This window comes from Hypanus sabinus, chromosome 15 (assembly GCF_030144855.1).
Source record: "Hypanus sabinus isolate sHypSab1 chromosome 15, sHypSab1.hap1, whole genome shotgun sequence".
NCBI classification, from domain to species: Eukaryota; Metazoa; Chordata; class Chondrichthyes; order Myliobatiformes; family Dasyatidae; genus Hypanus; species Hypanus sabinus.
Window position 1 is genome coordinate 67,708,474 of NC_082720.1, and position 20,593 is coordinate 67,729,066.

Sequence of the window (20,593 nt, forward strand, 5' to 3'; positions counted from 1 at the left end):
GATCAGGGTCACGTGAAGCCATGGGAACAGGTAGTGGATGGTCATATGAGCATCTCAAGTCCTGGTATGCAACCACTGACACCAGGCAGACAATTTCTGAAGAGTATTGTTAATGGCTGGGGTCACCTGTCTTGTAAAGACCTGCCCAGAAGAAGGCAATAGCAAACCACTTTGGCAGAAGGATTTGCCAAGCACAATCAAGATCAAAGACTATGATCGCCCACGTCATAGGACACAGTGCATGGCGATGATGATGATAATTTAAAATTTAAAATTTAAAATGTAGTAAGGTATCCATGGGCTGGTTCAGTGACTGTTCTTAAATCCAATGGTGGAGGAGAAGAAGCTGGACTGTTAAGTATGTGTCTTCAGCCTCATGTACCTCCTCCCTGATCGTGGTAATAAGAAGAGAACATGTCCTGGGTTGGGTGATTGGCTGGTAGAACAATCCCAGCAGTCCTCCTTCCTTCATTAACTATTCTCACCCATGCTCATCAACCTCTGCCTGATTCTCCTGAGTGATGCACAACATGCTACAAGTTGTCAGCAGGTCTATGCAGGGGAATAACTCGTCAGTGTTTTGGGCCGAGACTCTTTCTGTCAGTCTGGAAAGGAAGGAGGCAAAAGCCAGAGTAAGAATGGGAGGAGGGGGGAAGAAGTGACAATCTGGCAGGTGATAGGTGAAGCCATGTGAAGGGGGGAAATAGGTGGGTGGGGGAGGGAACATAAAGTGAAAAGTTGGGAGGTTGTGACTGGAAGAGGAAAGTAGACCATGGGGACAAGAGAAGCAGGAGAGGCACCAGAGGGAAGTGATGGGCAGGTTAAGGAGAAGGGAAGGACGAGAGGAGAAACAGAATGTGGAATAAAAAAAAGGAGTTCCTATAGAAAGTGACTTGAAATGAACTGGATGTATAGTGAAAGGGCAGAGAGCTTGACTCCAGATCTGAGAGTCTGGATGTGCAGACACAGGGAGAGCCTCTGGAGTTAGTCTTTGCTTTCTTCTACTCAGTTTCTTTTAAGTTTAAAGAAAAGTTCAGGTTCACTTTGTTGAGGAGGGGGATAAAGGAAGGGTGGAGAGGAGAGCATGAGGGGAACAGATGGGAGGGAGGAGAGGACAATGGGTAGAGGACAGGGCAAAGAAGAATGGTGGGGAAAGGATGAGGTGAAAGCAATGGGTGAAGAGGGCAGTTGGGGGTAAAGAGAACAGGAGTAAGAAGAAAATGGGTGAAGAGGATGGGGTATGAGGACAGTGGGGGAGGGGATGGGTAAGAGAACATGGGAAAGGAAGGGTGTAAGAGAACAGTGGGGGTGAGGATGGAAGAGGACATTGGGTAAAGGGGTTGGGGAGAGGATGAGGGTGAAGAAGACAATGGGTAAGAAGATGGAGAGGTGAGAGGTTGATGGGTGAAAGGACAGGGAGAGAGGATGATAGATTAAAAGGATGAGGGGTAAGAGGAGGATGGGTGGGGTGGATGAAGGGGAGAGGAGAGAGTGGGATTAGCAGACTTCTGAAGGTAATTACTACTGTAAAGGAGAATTGTGGTTTGTAAGCTTTTTGGAAGAAAGCCCCATTTGCTCACTTCTGATAAAATGCTCATCACCCGTTCAGCATCTGATAACATCACAGGCCACTCCTATGCTGGAGATCCTAGGAGATAGCAGTTTTGTGGCCAGGACAGTTTGCATGGCAAACATTTAACCTTTTTTTTAATTTTGACAGCCACTCAGAGGGTAATTTCAGAGGGCAGTTATGTTTCTGTGGTGTTTGGAGAGGATACACTGTTTAATCATTGATCTCTTTGTAATGTATTTTGCGTTGAATGATCTCGATCGAAAGGGCTAGATAGAGTAGACATGGAGAGGCAGGTCCCTTAGAATACCTTCCAATAACTTTCCCACTACTGATGTTACACTCACCAGCCTATGATTTCTTGGTTTCTGTGGACCAACACTGATGGTCCTCCAATCCTCTGGACCTCTCCTGTTGCCAAGGGTGATTTAAACATCTCTGCTAGGGCTTTGGCAATTTATGTACTTGCCTCCTGTAGGGTCCGAGGGAACACCTTGTTAGCCCTGGGGATTTATCCACTCTGATTTGCCTCAGGATAGCAAACAATGGGTTTGCGACTTGGATCTGCTCCATTTCTCCTACCAAAGCAACAGTTCAATCCTATCTCATTGGCTTTTCACTCAACCCTGGAACATCTGGCCAGCAAAGATGCATACATCAGGATGCTCTTTATCAATTACAGCTCAGCATTTAACACCATCATCCCCTCAAAACTAATCAGTAAACTCCAAGACCTGGGCCTCAATACCCCCTTGTGCAATTGGATCCTGGATTTCCTCACTTGTAGACCCCAGTCAGTCGGATGGGCAAAAATAGCTCCTCCAGAATCTCCGTCAGACTGATTAAGGATAGTCAACATGGCTTCATGCATAGTATTTCATGTCTAACCAATCTGACAGAGTTTTTCGAGGAAGTTGCCAGGAAAGTGGATGTTGTCTACATGGACCTCAGCAGGGCATTTGACAAGGTCCTGCATGGAAGGCTGGTCAAAAACGTTCAGTCACTCAAGCATTCAAGATGAGATAGTAAATTGGCTTTGTGGGAAAAGCCAGAGAGTGGTAGTAGAGGGTTGCCTCTCTGTGATTAGTAGTGTGCTGCAGGGATTGGTGCTGGGTCCTTTGATGTATGTAATCCTAGTCAGTTATCTAGATGATAATGAATTGGATCAGTAAATTTGCGGATGACAGCAAGACTGGGGGTGTAGTGGATACTGAGGAAGGCTATCATGGCTTGCAGGGGGCTGAAAAGTAGCAGATAGAATTTAATGCAGACAAATGCAAGGTTTTGCACTTTGGTAGGACCAGCTAGGGTCAGTCTTACACAGTGAACAGTAGAGCACTGAGGAGTGTGGTAGAACAAAAGGATCTGGGAATACAGGTATAGGTATATAATTCATTGAAAGACGCATCACAGGTAGATAGGGCCGTAAAGAAAACTTTGGCATATTGGATAATGGTGAAAGAATAAGGGGAACATGAGGGGAAACTTCTTCAATCAGTGTCATAAGAGTATGGAATAAGCAGCCAACACAAGTGGTGCATGCGAGCTTGATTGCAGCATTTAAGAGCAGTTCGTATAGGTAGATGGATAGTAGGGCTATGGTCCCGGCACAGGTCGATTGGTGTGGACAGTAAATGGTTTCAGCATGCACTAGATGGGCCAAAGGGCCTGTTCCTGTGCTGTACTTCTCTGTGACTAGGTTCTTAATTTGTGAGGATGTCAATGATTCCTTGGAGAAGGCAGGAAAATGTGGTTGAGAGGAATAAGAAATCGCATGATGGAATGGCAGGGCCAACTCGATGGGCCAAATGGCCTAATTCTGCTCTGGTCGTATAGTCTTATGCAACAATGTTTTCAAAATTTAAAACTAAATCAATGGATTAACAGATCTTTCAAATCTGTACAGTCGAGTGGAGGCTGTTCAGCTTCTCTGTGATGGGGTATGTGTGGAAGTGAGATGACCAATCCCTGTGACCAGGTGGAAAAGTAGATGAAGTTGCAACAGTGCTAAGGTTTCAGTCATCTCCCTATCAAGGGTACTCTGATGTTTTGACATTTAACTCTGCAGTAACATATTAGCAAAAATAAAGTTCCAAAGGAATTGAATTCCAAAAATTGATGTCTTTATACTGTAAAGTCCATGCTTTATTATTTTTAGTTTACTGCCTGGGTTCATTTAATTTAATATAATAAAAGCGTTGTTTCTTTAAAGAACAATGCAACTATAAATTGCATTGTCGGAGATTCTCAGTGCAGTGAAGTTTGGAAAAGTTGTGTGACTCATTTCTGTCAGCTCTCGAAAGTACTCAACCTTGGTTTAGAAAAAACGTTGATTGCATTTGTTTCTTAAATCAGATAATTATTGTGTCAAAGATGCTGGGTTGTTATGATCAGTAATTTGAGTCATTTTGCAACCTCTGGAGAGCTGTACGGTGAATTCAGAAAGCCTAATGCCTTTTTTGGCATTTATTGTGTACAATCGTGTACAACCTTAGTTTGCTTATCTACAACCGGATATGCTTGCTCTATTAGGGGAGCGTCGAGAAAATTCAACAGACTGGTTCCTGAAATAGGCAAATATATTGAGGAATGTGAAATGATCTCAATGAAAAGCCCAGCAGGGTACATTAGGGAAGAAAGTTGCCCCGGCCAATGAGACTAGAACCATGGGCTATTGCCTCAAAATAAGCAAGGTGTTATTTTGAAATGAGATTAGAAGCAATAGCCACACACTGGTGAGTATTTTGAATTCACAATTGCAGTCGACTGGAAGTTCAGTCATCAAATTAAATCAAAAAACAGGTTAATAGATTTCTGAATATTAGAATAATCAAACGATGTAGAGATAGTGCAGGGAATTAGTGGTGAGATAGCAGATCAGCCATGATGCCGAATGGTGAATAACATCTAAAGGACCTACTAGGCTTCTGCTCTTATTTATTATGTTCTTACAGTTTTTGCATCACGTTAATGTGTTATTTTGAATAAATATTACAAGTAATAACAGAAGATCTGATTTGTGCTGATTACGCAAGATCTGGATGACAGTGTCGGGCCAAAAAAATTCATTGTGATTCCCTTGTCATTCAAAGTATCTGAGAACGATATTAGCCAGTAGCCTTCCATTGAGTTAGCAAGTTGCTAATCAAACTCGCCCTTAAATGTTCTTCCCAATTTCAGCCAACCCCTCATTTGAATATCCATTTATTTTCACTAAATGTCAAGTTGAAACTTTTAAATGAGATTTGGATAAGATACAGAGAGGAAGAGAGTATGCAGGGTTGCCTTGGGAAAAGCAGGGTAATGGGACTGCCTGGATAAGGAGCTAATGTGGACTCAGTAGGCCATGTTGATTCCTACTGTGGTGTAATTCCGTGAACATTTATCATCTGTCTCTTTAAAAAACTCCTGCTATTTCCAAACTCTTGCTGTGTCACTACAGGCATTGGTGCACAAAGGAGGTGTGCAGTCTTAACAGCAAGTGATCATCTTAGTTGCTTCTTTTGTGATTGCAAGACCCTGATGGACAATGGTGGTGTTGAATGCTGCAAGTCCCGTTCATTGGTTTGTTGGCAAATGGCAGGGGCGGAAGACAGAGGAGCTGCATGGGCTTCGGTGTGTGGCAAGGTCCAGGCCTCAGGCCACGTTGTTGCCTGTTTGCAGCCACTCAGGGAGAGACATCAGAGTTGGGCACTTCACTAGCGTGCCGGAGGCGGTGTGATACGAAATCCATGCTAGACCCAGTGCTGACCACCAGAGCTTGCTCAACAGAAGGCAAGCTATATTGTGTCCGAAGGCAGACAGCTCCAACATTCATGAACTCAGGAACTTGGACTATATTTTTACTGTATTTTACTGCTGTCTTTTACAGTGCCTATAAAAATATCCACCCCCTTTGGAAGTTTTCATGTTTTATTGTTTTACATCATTGGATCGCCGTTGCTTTATTTTGGCTTTTTTGACACTGATCAAAACAAAAGACTCCTTTGTGTCAAAGAGAAAACAAATTTCTACATATTGGTCTAAATTTATTTCAATTGTTAAACACTAAATGATTGGTTGCATAATTGCTCACCCCTTCAGGTCAGTATTTAGTAGATGCACCTTTGGCAGCAATTACAATTTTGAGTCTGTGTGGAGACGTCTCTATCAGCTTTGCACATCTGGACACTGCAATTTTTCCTCATTCTTCTTTACAAAACTGCTCAAATTCTGTCAGATTGCATGGGGATCATGAGTGAACAGTCCTTTTCAAGTCCAGTCACAAATACTCAATAGGATTGAGGTCTGGACTCTGACTTGGCCACTCCAGGACATTAACTTTGTTGTTTTTAAGCCACTCCTGTGTAGCTTTGGTTTTGTGTTTGGCATCATTGTTTTGCTGGAAAACGAAACTCCCAAACCGTTGTTCTCTTGCAGACTGCATCAGGTTTTCCTGCAGAATTTCTCTGTATTTTGCTGCATTCATTTTACCCTCCACCTTCACAAGCCTTCCAGGGCCTGATACAGTGAAGCAACCCCTTCTTCGGTTGTCCATCGGAATCTGATGACGAAGTCTACTCCTTTAACGGTGAGATCTTTGATGACTATACAGTCCAATCCTGGACTCACAAGTTCTATTGCAGGTGGGACATTTATATGTGGTAGTGGTGATGGTGATGGTAACCATGGCTGCATTTCTCCTGGCTCTCTTCTGCTGTCTTCTGGTTGTTCTTTACATCTCCAGAATACGAACCCCATCCCTACAAAGCTGTCACCAAGTGTTACGGTCAGCAGCAACATCCTCCAAGTCCTCAGGTCTGATCTTGCACTTCCTTAAAGCATTCTTCATCTGATCCTTCTAGCACTTCTTTGGCCCTCCAGCTGAGCATCAACCATGATATAACTGGCCGTATAACACTCTGCAGGGTAGCCGACATGGGGGCATCCTTATCACGTGTCCCAGCCACTGCAGCTGTCGCTGGGTGATCATGGTCTCAATACTTCTGCAGTTGGTCTTTACAAGTGTTTCAGTGTGAGGCACCCACTCATGCCAAGTAATTCCCAGGATGCGCTGAAGGCAGCTTATGTGGAAGCGCTCCAAGGACTTGATGTGACGGCTGTAGGTTACCCAAGCTTCACAGCTATAAAGGAGGGTGGTGACACAGACCGCTTGGTATACGGCGACCTTTGTGGAGGGACGAAGGCTCCTCTTCTGGAAGATTCTACGCAGAAGTCTCCCAAAGGCAGCTGATGCATGTTTAATGAGGCTCTGGATGTTCTTGGCAATGCTGTTGTCGTCAGAGAGAATGCTCCCCAGATATTTGAAAGATGGCACTATTGACATCTTTTCATCACCAACAGTGAAGTCAAGTAGGGTGGGTGGGACACTGGTACTCCATTGGCAAACCACTTCTGTCCTGGTGGTATTGACGGTCAGCCCCATGCTGCTGTACGCTCTCACTGCCACAGCAAGGACAGTATGAATATGGGCCACAAGAGCACAGTCATCTGCATACTGGAGCTCCAGGACCCGTTCTCTGTGGAGTTTGGTGGTTGTGTGGAGCCTCCTGATGTTAAAGTGGTTGCCATCTAATCTGACGTCCACTGCCACACCGCTGCTATCCTCAATCTCATTGTGGAGAAGCTTGGTAACACTCAAGAGGAAGATGTTAAAGAGCACTGGTGCTAGCACATACCCCTGCCTCACCCCTGTGCGTACAAGGAAGAGCTCAGACTCTTGTCCTCCTATGGTCACCCGAGCAGTCATCCCATCATGGAACTGGCGGAGGATGTTAACAAGCATCCCTATAGCATAACATAGCCACCACCATGTTTCACGGTGGGGACGGTGTGTTTTTGGTGATGTTCAGTGTTTGACTTAAATCAAACAAAGCATTTAGTCCGATGGCCAAAAAGCTTAATTTTTGTTCCATCAGACCATAGACCCTTCTTCCAGCTGATTTCAGAGTCTCCCACATGCCTTCTGGCAAACTCTAGCCGAGATTTCATGTGAGGTTTTTTTTCAACAGTAGCTTTCTCTTTGCTTCTTTCCCATAAATTGCAACAGGTGAAGTGCCTGGGCAACAGTTTTTGTATGCACAGTCTCTCCCATCTCAACAACTGAAGTTTGTAACTCCTCCAGAGTTGTCATAGGTCTTGTTGCCATCCTTCACTAGCATAGTCTGAGTCAGTTTTTGAGGATGGCCTGCTCTAGGCAGATTTACAGCTGCACTATATTCTTTATATTTCTTGATGATTGACTTAACTGTACTCTAAGGGATATTCAGTGAATTGGAAATATTTTTTTAACCATCTCCTGACTTGTGCTTTTCAATGGCTTTTTCGTGGAGTTGCTTGGTGTGTTCTTTTGTCTTCATGATGTAGGTTTTGCCAGGATACTGACTGAAGCAGTTAGACCTTCCAGACACAGGTGTATTTTTACTTCAATCAATTGAAACACCTTGACTGCACATGGTGATCTCCATTTAACTAATTACTGTCTTCTAAAGCCAGTTGGCTGCACCAGCGATGATTTGGTGTGTCACATTAAAGGGGGTAATTTATGCAGTTGATTATTTTGTGTTTTTAATATTTACAATTAATTTAGATCATGAAACCACCCCCCCCCCCTTTTACTGGGCATCTCTGGAAATGCAGCTCATTAGCCCCTCGCTAACAGCCACTGGATTCCGGAGCAAGAACCCATCTTTCTCAGGCTTCATACATCTAGGGCAGGGGTGTCAAACTCAAATACACAGTGGGCCAAAATTAAAAAATCGGTACAAGTCGAGGGCTGGACTGGTTCAGCGTTTATTGCAAAACTTATTGAAATGAATTTATTACACATGTTAACCTGGAACTAACAAAGCTTAGGTTATTGCCTACAAAAACAACATTGAACATTAAATAAATAAAAGATCAGTTGCATTTATTTCTTATGGCTTTATCTGCAGCTTTTCCGGAGTAATTTCTAATGAAAACATTTTTCCACAGGCCAACACTCTGTGATTCACACTAGTCTAAGCCAGATACTTGGCATCTCATCTTGGATGCAAGTTCATCAATGTTTGGAGTCAGGCTCCAAGCTGAGGAAATCCTCAGAATTGAGTGAAGGTGTTCATCAGAAAGACGACTCCTGTGTGATGTTTTGTTTATCTTCATCAAAGAGAACAGTTGTTCACACAGGTATGTGCTGCCAAACATAGAGAGCATTTGAGCAGCTTGGGTACGCAGCTGGGCCATTGTGTCGGGAATGAAACGTAGAAACTGTGCAGCGCCCACCGAGTCATACTTTGCCTTGAGTGTGTCACTACATTGGAGTTCAATCAGCTCCATTTGTATGTTGGTTGGTGCGCTTTCCACGTCAGCTGCAAATGGATTACTGAGCAGTTCAAACCTGCTTTCTTGGGCTTCAAAGTCGGCAAATCGCTGTGGGAAGTCGGCACCAAGTATGCTAAGTTTTTCAGCAAACTTTGCACGTGGGAACACTGCGGTAGAAACCTGCTCTTTCATAGTTTGGCAACACGGAAAATGGCTCAGGTTTTCTTGCTGCATCTGCGTCTCCCACAGGGGCAGCTTTGGTTTAAAAGCCCTCACTGCAGCGTACATGTCTGTGATCACGTGACCCCGCCCCTGAAGCTGCAGGTTGAGCGCATTGAGATGGCTCGTGATGTCACACAGAAACGCCATTTCACAAAGCAACTTTTTATCCCGGAGCTCTGTTGTGTCTTTCCCTTTGCTTTCCATGAACTGACAGATCTCCTCACGCAACTCGAAACATCTTTTCAGCACTTTTCCTTGGCTTAACCATCGCACCTCTGTGTGATAGGGCAAGTCATTATATTCTGAACCCAACTCCTCCAGAAACGACTTGAACTCGCAGTGATTTAAACCTTTGGCTCTTATGAAGTTAACTGCTCGTGTTATGGTGCTCATTATATGTTCCATTTTCAAGGCTTTGCTACACAACGACTCCTGGTGTATGATGCAGTGATAAGCTGTCAGCTCACCTGCGCCGTTTTCCTCCCGCATCTTCTCCCGGATCCTGCCCACCAATCCACTCTTTTGACCGCACATCGCGGCTTCTGTTTCTTGTCCAGATGCTTGTATTTGTCATGATGTTTCGTTTCATAGTGTCGTCTTACGTTATATTCTTTAATTACAGCCACACCGTCTCCGCACACTAGACAAACAGGTTTGACCTTTATATCTGCGAACATATACTCTGCCTCCCACCTGCCTTGAAAACCCCTGTTTTCAAAGTCCACCTTTCGTTCAGCCATTTTTGGGGTGAGGGATAGCTGAAAGTTGACCACACGTGACTAGCGCCATAAGGATGCTGATGAGAGAGTAAGGCAAGCACGAGCAATGCACTGGCAGTGCATTGTGGGATTTGTAGTATTAGTGGTGCGTGCAATATACCGGCGGGCCAGCTCTAATAGAAAAAAAAATTTATTCATTAATGATATTCAGGAAATAAACCAGGGAAACCGAATAAACACTAAAAACCCTGAAAACCTGGTACCTGAATAAACTCAGCATTAACCATATCATACACCATAGGCGCTTCGATTACTGGGGCCAGCTTTAATAGTAATTAGCTATTATCTCGCGGGCCAAAGATAATTCCACTGCGGGCCGGATTTGGCCCGCGGGCCTTGAGTTTGACATATATGATCTAGGGTATATGTGGCTTTGGTCCCGCCAAATACGTGGGGTTGGGATGTCTTGCCCACCCAAACTCCGATTTGTGTGAATGTTGTGTGATTTACTACCCTGCAATAGCTCATCAGCACGAAATGACAGATCTCATACTGCATACAATTATAAAGAAGTATATTTGTGAATGTCAACTTAACCAAAGAGTTAGTAAAGAAAAAAAAGAAATACAAAAATGACCCATTAAAACTAAACAGTCAAATTTGCATGGGTTGGAGTTCAAATCTTCCAAAAGTCATATTCACTCATCCTTGTTAGGCCTCTGTGCCTTGCCTCCATCAAATCACGTTTTCCCACTGGATCGAAACCTGTGACCAGTTCTCTCTAGTGCTTTCTCTCTTCATCTTCCTGTAACAAAGCCTGAGATCAACTTTAGTGTCCCTCACAAAACCTTTCCCCCAGCCATCTCTACATCCTTCTCCCACTTCCACCATCCTAACTGGATGACATACATTCCTAAGCCTCCCTTATCTTAATGGTAACCCAAACAGGTTGAAAGCAGAGCAGACTGCTTACAGAACTGTTGAAATGAAATACCTACAAGGCAGTAAAAATGTGAACCAGGGTGTTAACTCTCTGTAGAGATCTGTTTTCACTTTGACACTGTTGATCAGTGTCAAATAAAAGCCAATTAGATCTACTGTGATTCAATGTTGTAAAACAATAAAACATGAAAACTCCAAAGGGAGTGAATACTTTTTATAGGGACTGTATGTGCCTGGTATCTTATATGTGCTATTTGTGCCTTGTTCTGTATGATTGTCCGCACTGTGTTTTGCACCTACTCCCATCAACCTGCACCCTGACCTTAGCCCTCCATATCCCTCCCATCCATGTACCTACCAAGTTTCTCTTAAATGGTGATCTGCATCCATATTTCTGCTGGAAGCTCCTTCCACACCTTCACCACTCTCTGAGTGAAGAAGTTCCCCCTCATTCCCCTTAAGCATTTCACCTTTCACCCTTAACCCATGACCTCTAGTTCTAATCTCACCCAAGCCCAGTGGAAAAGCCGGTTTGTGTTTACATTGTCTATGCCTCTCCTAATGTTGTCATGCTACAATATTTTTAATGTATTGTCACGTTATTGATAATTTGCCATAATGTTATAATGCAACCTTTTGTTCTTCATGTTTTTTAAATAATGTTTCCTACAAATGATGTCTACATCTAAGAAATGAGATTTATCAATTGCTTTAATAAAGGAACTATTCACAATATGGTATCTCCAGCAAACAAACAAACTGGCAAACAAAGTGCAGTTCTAACTCCTATTACACAGAATTTGTTCTCTTGTCATACATTATTACCTTTTTTAATGCTTGAAGTTAAAAATAATGATCATATATCTGTAAAATTCAGTGGCAGTTATGGAAAGAACAAGGTTGCTTTAGAAATTAAGCTCCTGGTTGTTTAATCCAAACCACAACAGTCGTGCGAAAGCAGGCAATACATTAAAATATACATCATACTGGGAGTCAGTGCTACTTTGAGATATCAGCAGGAATGATAAGGTTTGCGTAATATATAATGTTCATCTTTAGTGCGATAATTTCAAACTGGGATTGCATGGTAGCATAGTGGTTAGCACAACGCTTTACAGTACCAGTAACCCAAGTTCAATTCCCACCACTGCCTATAAGGAATTTGTACGTTTTCTCCTTGAACAAGTGGTCTTCCTCTGGATGCTTCCGTTTCCTTTCACAGTCCAAAGATGTACCAGTTGGTAGGTTAATTAGTCATTTTAAATTGTCCTGTGATTAGACTATGGTTAAATCAGGGCTTGCTGGCTGGCAAGGCTTGAAGAGCCGTAAGGCTCTGTTACACACTGTATCTCTATAGATAAGTAAATTTCAAGGCAGGCTAACTTGCTTCTGTGCCCATTTTGATGTGATGAAACATAATACACATATTTACTCATTCCTAATATTTAAAAAAGTCTGCACAGATTGAAACTTCTATTGGGAAAACAGGTGCTTTAAGGTGAACTGTTTAAAGTTCAGTGTGTAGCTTAATGGTACCTGTAGTTTGTGAAGAAGTCCAAATGGTGCATTTTGTACAGTTGCTGTAAAGGTGCTCAGACAGCTTGATCAAGGATCAACTTTATTTACAGGTAGAAAGTATTTGCTGTGTTGGTCAGCATGCAACATATACCAACAACATGCAAAAATTATAACAAAGAACTATATTTTAAAAATTATATATAAATTAAAAGCTAATAAATTTAGAGGTTAAAGAATGAATATGGAGTAAAATGTCCATGAATAAATAAATGAAATGTAAACAGCATTATAAAAAGCCACTTAAAGTGTTTAATATGTAGCGATAGGAATAATAGATAAAGGGGGGGTGGGGATAACTAGAATGGTTGATCAGATAAACTGCCTGGGGGTAGAAACTTCTAAGACGGTGTGGAGTTTTTGTTTTAATAGCCCTCTAACACTTTGCCAAAGGGAGCCTTTGGAAAACGGAGTTAGCAGGATGGATGGGTAATCCGCACAACTATTTTTTCCTGCTTGCTTATTTGTGCTGATGGGCTGATGCATCACGATTGAAGGTTGATGGAAATAAAAAGCGCAAAAAGTATCTTTGAATTGTCGAGTCCTGTGACTGAATCTGGGAAATGCTAGCTTTATCGTGATCTTTTCTTACAGCTTTTCAAGGGGTTTACTATGAGCCAGGCTGCTTGCAATGTCAATGTTCAAATTGACATTAAAATGTACTGGCCACCTTTCATTATTAAACTGATGCTAGTGATCAGGTCCAGAAAGAAGGTCAGAGTAATTAATATTTCCTCTTGGTTTAGAGCCATCATGAGATTCCACAGCATGAAGATGGAAGAAATTAACAAAATTATCCGGGACTTGTGGCGGAGCACTTATCGAGGGCAAGGTATAGTACATGATGAGGACTAAGGTTTTGGGGATCAGGTTGTGAAGAAAAATTAAAATAGCAAAAAACAAAGCCAATAACAGAATCCTGAAATAAGACATGCTATAAATACTGAGCAAGTCAGGTGGCATCATTGGGGAGACAAACAGAATTAACATTTCATGTTCATGATCCTTCATCAGATCTTGTCATCAAGCCTGCCCACACATTTCCTGAAGGCCCAAAACGTCACCTGTTTATTCCACTCCATAGATGCTGCTGACCTGTTGAGTTCCTACAGCATTGTGGGTATTTCTCAAGATTTCCAGCATCAGCAGAATATCTCGTGTCTGAAGACAGGAATTTGTTTCCTTATTTTCCCTACTAAAACCTTCTGTTTTCCCTCATCCATCCTGATTATCTGTTGGACCCCATCAGGGTCCTTTCCACTTTTTAATTCTTACATGGCACTATAAATTGCCTTTAATTTTGAAATGTAACTTAGCTTCTCTGCAGAGCACTGAACTTAAATCATCATACTTTTAAATGTCTCCATCTTCACTGAGTTTTGGTGTTGACATACAGCCCTCTCCCATAACCCCTCCAGTACCACGTTGGACCCAAGATCTTACCATGGTACCTTGGCTGAAATGTTATTTATTTATTGGGACGCAGCTCAAAATAGGCCGTTCTGGTCCTTCGAGCCATGCCGCCCAGAAATCCCCTAATTTAATCATGGGACAATTTACAATGCCCAATTAATGTACCAACTGGTACATCTTTGGACTGAGGGAAGAAACCGGAGCACCAGGAGGAAACGGGGAGAACTTACAAAATTCTTACAGGCAGCGGCTGGAATTGAACCTGGGTTGCTGGTACTGTAAGCTGTTGTGCAAACCACTACACTACCGTGCAATCCCATTTTTTGAGCTACTAAGACATTTTAATAGTATAATGTGGAATATTAAATCCAGTCATTCCAAGATATAAATTACCATTGGAAAAGCAAAGGCTCCGAATAGTTTATTATCAGTGGTTTTAAATAAGGAGAGCAAGACTCAAACTCCATGCATAGTGTCAGCATAATTAACTGTAGCTTTACATTGAAACATAGAAAATAGGTGCAGTAGGCCATTCGGCCCTTCGAGCCTGCACCGCCATTCAGTATGATCATGGCTGATCATCCAACTCAGAACCCTGTACCTGTTTTCTCTCCATACCCCCGATCCCTTTAGCCACAAGGGCCATATCTAACTTCCTCTTAAATATAGCCAATGAACCGGCCTCAACTGTTTCCTGAGGCAGAGAATTCCACAGATTCACCACTCTGTGTGAAGAAGTTTTTCCTCATCTCAGTCCTAAAAGGCTTCCCCTTTATCCTTAAACTGTGACCCCTCGTTCTGGACTTCCCCAACATCGGAAGCAATCTTCCTGCATCTAGCCTGTCCAATCCCTTTAGAATTTTATATGTTTCAATAAGATCCCCCCTCAGTCTGCTAAATTCCAGTGAGTATAAGCCTAGTCGATCCAGACTTTCTTCATATGAAAGTCCTGCCATCCCAGGAATCAATCTGGTGAACCTTCTTTGTACTTTCCTCAGATTAGGGGACCGAAACTACACACAATACTCTAGGTGCGGTCTCACCTTTAAAAATTATTTCTTTGGCTTCCTGTACCTAATTAAGTGGCCAGTGCTTCTGCTGTAGACCACTCACTTCAAGGTTGAGCATAGACGTTCAGAGATGTTCTTCTGTGCACCACTGTTGTAACGTGGGGTTATTTGAATTACTGTGAGTGTGAATGGTCTGGCCGTTTTCCTTGGACCTCTCTCACTAACAAGGCATTTTTCCCTACAGAAGTCCCACTCCCAGTTTTTTTTTGGTTTTTTGCACCATACTCTGTAAACTTAGGAGACCACTGTGGATGAAAATTCCGGGAGTTCAACAGTTTCTGAGACACTCAAGCCACCCCATCTGGCACCAACAATCGTTTCACAGTCAAAGTCATTTTGATCACATTTCTTCCCCATTCTGATGTTTGTTCCGAACAACAACTGAACCTCTTGACCATGTCTGCATACTTTTATGCATTGAGTTGCTGCTATATGATTGGCTGATTAGATACTGCATTAACAAGCAGGTGTACTAATAAAGTAGCCACTGAGTTATATGAAGAATGCAGCAAATACCTTTAGAAAATCGAAACTGCTCACGCTACGGAAGAAACCTACTCAAAGGTTTGATAATAATTAAGATTTCCTTTGTCTTTTTATTCTAAGCCCTTTATGACTGAGGCTAACATACCTCCAGCTTTCCTATTGGTGTGGTGTTTCTGTATGTTAACGTTCTGTACCTTGTGAATGAGCACACCAATTCTCTATCAACCAGCACCATTGATTTGTCAATTGGATATGATATTGGCTTTTTCAATCTTTGTACCGAAGTCTATAACTTAATGATGTCCCTTATCATAACTTCTTCCCCACAATTATAATCTGTCCATATCCGTTTGAGTCAAGGTTCAAAGTACATTTGTTATCAAGTATGTATAATATATACAACCTTGAGATTTACCTCCTTACAGGCAGCCACAAAGCAAAGAAACCAAAAAGAGCCTATTTAGAAAAAGATTGCTATCAAACACCCAATGGGCAGAAAAAAAATTGTGCAGACAATTAAAGTAAGCGAGTAACATTCAAAACTGAAGTTCACAAAAGTGAGTCCCGAGATGGGAAGCTAGGCATCATTGCAGCTGATTCAGGAGCAGGTCGCATCCTCAGTTCAGCACAGAGGTGAGTAAATCTCGCAGAGCAGTGAGCTGAACCAGCCATCCCTCTTCTCCAACCCCTTCAACCTGGCCCTTGCCACGTTCTCATCTACGATAAGCAAACTTGGATGAGAAGATTGAGTGAGTACCTAAATTCTGATAAATTATGGGAAGTTGGAATCTCAATCAGATTATATTCGCTTTATTAGATCAAGTAAGTTATTTATCACATGTACATCAAAACATACAGTGAAATGTGTTGTTTGCGACAATGAGCAACACAGTCCAAATATATGCTGGGGTCAAGTTGCAAATGTCTCCGTGCTTCCAGTGTCAGCGTAGCATGCCCACAATTTACTAAATCTAACCCATACGTCTTTTGAATGTGGGAGAAAACCGAAGCACCCAGGCGGTTGTGGGGAGAAGGTGCATAGTCCTTACAGACAGTTGTGGGAAAATGAACCCCAATCACTGATTGTTGGCAATGTACTAACACTAACTGCTAGGCTACCATGCTACCCAGTGATGGCCCATACAGCAGCCCACTGACCCCACCAACCACCCAAGGAGGACTTAATTGTCCTTTAAATAATTGTCATTCCGTACATATGTTTCCTCTGTAAGCTCATTTTGAATTCCTTCCTAGGTATCTCAGTGTTTTGGTTGCTGAGGTAAACTGCGTAGTTTTTCATTGATTCTATTGTAGTTTTTTTTTTCTGTTCTTCTGTGAATGCCTGCAAGAAAATGAATCTCAGGGTTGTATATGATGACATATACATATTTTGATAATAAATTTACTTTGAACTGCTGGATTTATTTATTGGTCTGAAACTAAAACTCCGAAGTCCACACTTGATGACGTTTGCGGAGAATGAAGGAAAGAGAAAACGAAACAGTGACAAGATGCCAGACAGAGTCATCTGTAGAAACTCAGTGGTGAGTCACCTTAAAACCGAGGTTTCCAACCTGGGATCCATGGACCTCTCAGTTAATGAGAAGGGCCCATAGCATAAAAAAAAGGTTGGGAACCCCTGCCTTAAAAGCACATAATCTGCTGGCTTCACAGGGTTAAACCCCCACTGACTGAGGATGTGGAAAGGTCAGTGTCAATAGGTTACTTCTAGTTCAGTGTAAATGTTTCAACTGGATGTAAGTTTGAGTACAAATTTAGTATAGCATTTAATTTCGTTACTACAAGTGATTGAGCTTCAGAATTTTGCATTATGTCCTAACAGTGGCTCAGTTGTAACACACTTGTTTCTGGGTTCTGTGATGCGATAGACTGTAGTGCTGAGAGAGTGCTGCCGGAGGCACAGTTGCTCAGGTAGGATTTCAATATGAGGAATTGCCCACAACACACTGCTGGAAGATTAGACCATCTGGCCCATCGTGTCCGGCCCACCAATTGTTTCTGAGTAGATGGACACTGCAGTATAGTGCAGAGCTAGAGGGAACGGGAATGGCTAACAGAGGGGGAATAATTTTAAGGTGATTTGAGGAAATTATTGGGGGGTTGTCGGGTAGGTTTATTACACAGAGTGGAGGGTTCATGGAATATGCTGCTTGAGATGGTGGTGGAGACAAATACACTAGGATTATGTAAGAGACTCTTAGGCGGGCACATAGATGGTAGAAATACGGAGGGCTATGCGGAAGGGAAGGGTTAGATGGGTCTTCGTGTAGGTTAAATTGTCGGCACAACATTGTGGCTGAAGAGCCTGTACTGTTCTGTAATTTTGTATGTTCTACCCAGCCAGAGGCACAGTTGTCCCGATAAGATTTTAAATTGAGGAATCGTGCACAAGACATGTAAGAAGAATTAGGCCATTCGGTCCATGTATGTCACTCTGCCATTCATTCTTGGCTGATTTAATTTCCCTCTCAACTCCATTCTCATACCTTTTCCCCATAATCTTTGAGACCCTTATTAATCAAAAGTGTCCTCTGCTCCACTTTAATACACCCAGTAACTTGGCCGCCACGGCCATCCGTGGCAATGAATTGCACAGATTCACCACCTCCTGACTGAAGAAATTCCTCCCAACCTTGGCCTCTCCAAGTGTCTGTGGAAGATTTTGAGAAACTATTGTGATGTGACCTGACTTGGTGGTTTCTTTCGATAGATATTGAATACATTGAGATCCGTTCTGATGCTGATGAAAATGTGTCTGCCAGTGACAAAAGAAGAAATTACAATTACCGTGTAGTCATGGTGAAGGGTGATACAGCTCTGGACATGAGAGGAAGGTACAGTGCTGGACAGAAGGTATGGAATAAATCTCAGATTCTGTGCATCATGTATTTAACATCAGTGACAGAAGGGCAGCAATATTATTCTTTTCTCTCTGGCCTTTTAAAGATTAGTTTTATTTGTCACATCCACATCAAAACATACTGGGAAATGTGTCATTTGTGTCGAATCAGATCAGCTGGGCCGCTTTAAGTGCCACCATACTGGTGTTAACACAGCATCGCCACAGCTCACTAATCCTAATCATACGTCTTTGGAATGTGGGAGGAAACCAGGGCATGCAGAGGAATTCCATGTGGTCATGGGGAGAACGTACAAACTCCTCACAGGTAATGGCAGGAATTGAACCCCAAATGGTAGTTGCTGGTGCTGCAAAGCGGTGAACTAACTGTTATGCTGCAGTAGCATCTCTCTGTACCTCCTCTCTGAGGCATTAGGTAAAACTTCATATAATAATGTAACTATTCCAGATTTACCTGATAATCTGCTAAATCTGGTTCATTTTTACTGAAGAGTAGCTCTGTGTAATTATCTTGTGCTTAACTATGTGATTACTTTGGTCCTTTCCTGTCTACTCTTATGCCTCTGTCCTTCATTTGTTCATTTATAAAGCAATACTATTTCTTCGATCATTTTAAAAGTCCATTTCATTTTCTGCAACTGCAGTTGGAAATGATGTAAATTCTCTCCTTTAACCAATTTGCACTTCTAATTCAAAGTTGATTAAAGCATGAAGTTTTCTTAATGCATTGAGCACTCTGCCAGGAGCGGAGGTAGAGGCAGATACATTATGTAGGCACATGGGTAGAGGGCTCTGTAGAAGGGGAAGGGTTAGATTGATCTTAAAGTAGGTTGAAAGGTCAGCACCACACTGTGGGCTGAAGGGCCTGCCTGGGTTGTGCTGTACCTTTCTGTGTTCTATACAGTATTCATGCATCTGAGGTTTTAAACCATTAATGATTCATTTCAATTCAATCAAGTTTAATTGTTCTTCAACCATACATGAAAACCCATGAATACAGCCAAACAAGAGAACGTTACTCCAAGGCCAAGGTGCAAATCACAGTACCAGTGTTCACACAGCACTAAACACACACAGAACATACAAACAATAGAAAATCTGCACCAAGTAGCACACATAAAGGCAGGGGGAGCTCAGCAGGCCAGGCAGCATCTATGAAAAAGTACCATCGACGTTTCAGGCCAACACCCTTCAGCAGGACTCACAGAGTCACCCAGTGAATCCTGCTGAATAGTCTTGGCCTGAAACATCAACTGTATTCTTTTCCATAAACGTTGCCTGGCCTGCTGAGTTCCTCCAGCATTTTGTTTGTGTTGCATAGAACATACCAGATAGCAAGCACATGAGGTTATCAGTAAGATACAGCCACGCAAAAAAAAAATAATAATCCCGACCTAAGCTGTGAATGCCACAGAAATCTGCAGTCGACCACAATACAGCTTGTCTTCTGCCGAGTTTATACCGGGGTGCAACACTGACTCCAGCCCGGATGCCACGCTACAGCATCCGTGCTAGAGTGCACTGGTTCCAATGCCTCTCTGCTTACAGCTGTAAACAGGAAACACTGCAGCCTGAGGCGTTGTCCTCACTGTGATGGAGTCCACGGGATTCCACCACCGTCCGCTCTTGGTAATAAGTCAGTGAATCCAACTTGCAGCATTCTACACTAACAATGTCTAGAAGGGTCTGGTGATCTCAGAAAAGCGAGCAGGACAGCAACTCACTACTAGACTGTATGGCATTTGGTCATCAGGATGATACTATATATCTGGCAAACCTTCTCCAAGACAACAGCCAGTAACTAGTTTTTTATTGAACCATACCTAAACTTAAAACACTGCCTCAAATAAGAATAAGTATGACAGTTCTACAATAAGGATTTCCTACAGCTTTTAGAACATAGAAGATGTAAGATCCTGTAAGCTGTGGTTCCCTAAGTAGGCTATCAAAGTCATTTTCTGAGAATGCCTTTTCACTAACTGGGCAGAAATGGTTAATGTGAGGGGCATGATTTTAAAGTGATTGGTGGAAGATGAAAAGGGCTGTCAAAGCTAATTTCTTTTTTACGCACAGAGTGATGAGTGCATGGAATGCCCTGTCAAGGGTGGTGTTAGAGACAGGTATATTAGGGACATTTCAGTGACTCTTAGATAGGCACATGGATGAAAGAAAAATGGAGGCTTTCTCTCCTTTCTATAAGTGTATACCTCAGATAATTATTATGTGGAGATTTGTGACAAATATTATGATATATATGTACAGTATCTGAAATACATCTTATGGAAATGTTTAATGATAAACTTCAATAAAAATAAATTTACAAAAAAGAAGGAAAATGGAGGCTATGTAGCAGGGAAGGGTAAGACTGATCTTGGAGTAGGTTAAAAGGTCGGCACAAAATCGTGAGCCAAAA

At 42.4% G+C, this 20,593-nt stretch overlaps 1 protein-coding gene across 2 annotated transcripts in view; it reads left to right on the top strand.

The window, feature by feature from the left end:
* Nucleotides 1-20,593, top strand: part of rad50 (RAD50 homolog, double strand break repair protein) — a 171,722-nt gene that overhangs the window by 143,669 nt on the left and 7,460 nt on the right. For both annotated transcript variants that reach the window (XM_059990483.1, XM_059990484.1), the window contains 2 exons: nt 13,077-13,162; nt 18,031-18,173. In XM_059990483.1, the coding sequence (XP_059846466.1) occupies nt 13,077-13,162; nt 18,031-18,173 (229 nt within the window). The remainder of the gene's footprint in view (nt 1-13,076; nt 13,163-18,030; nt 18,174-20,593) is intronic.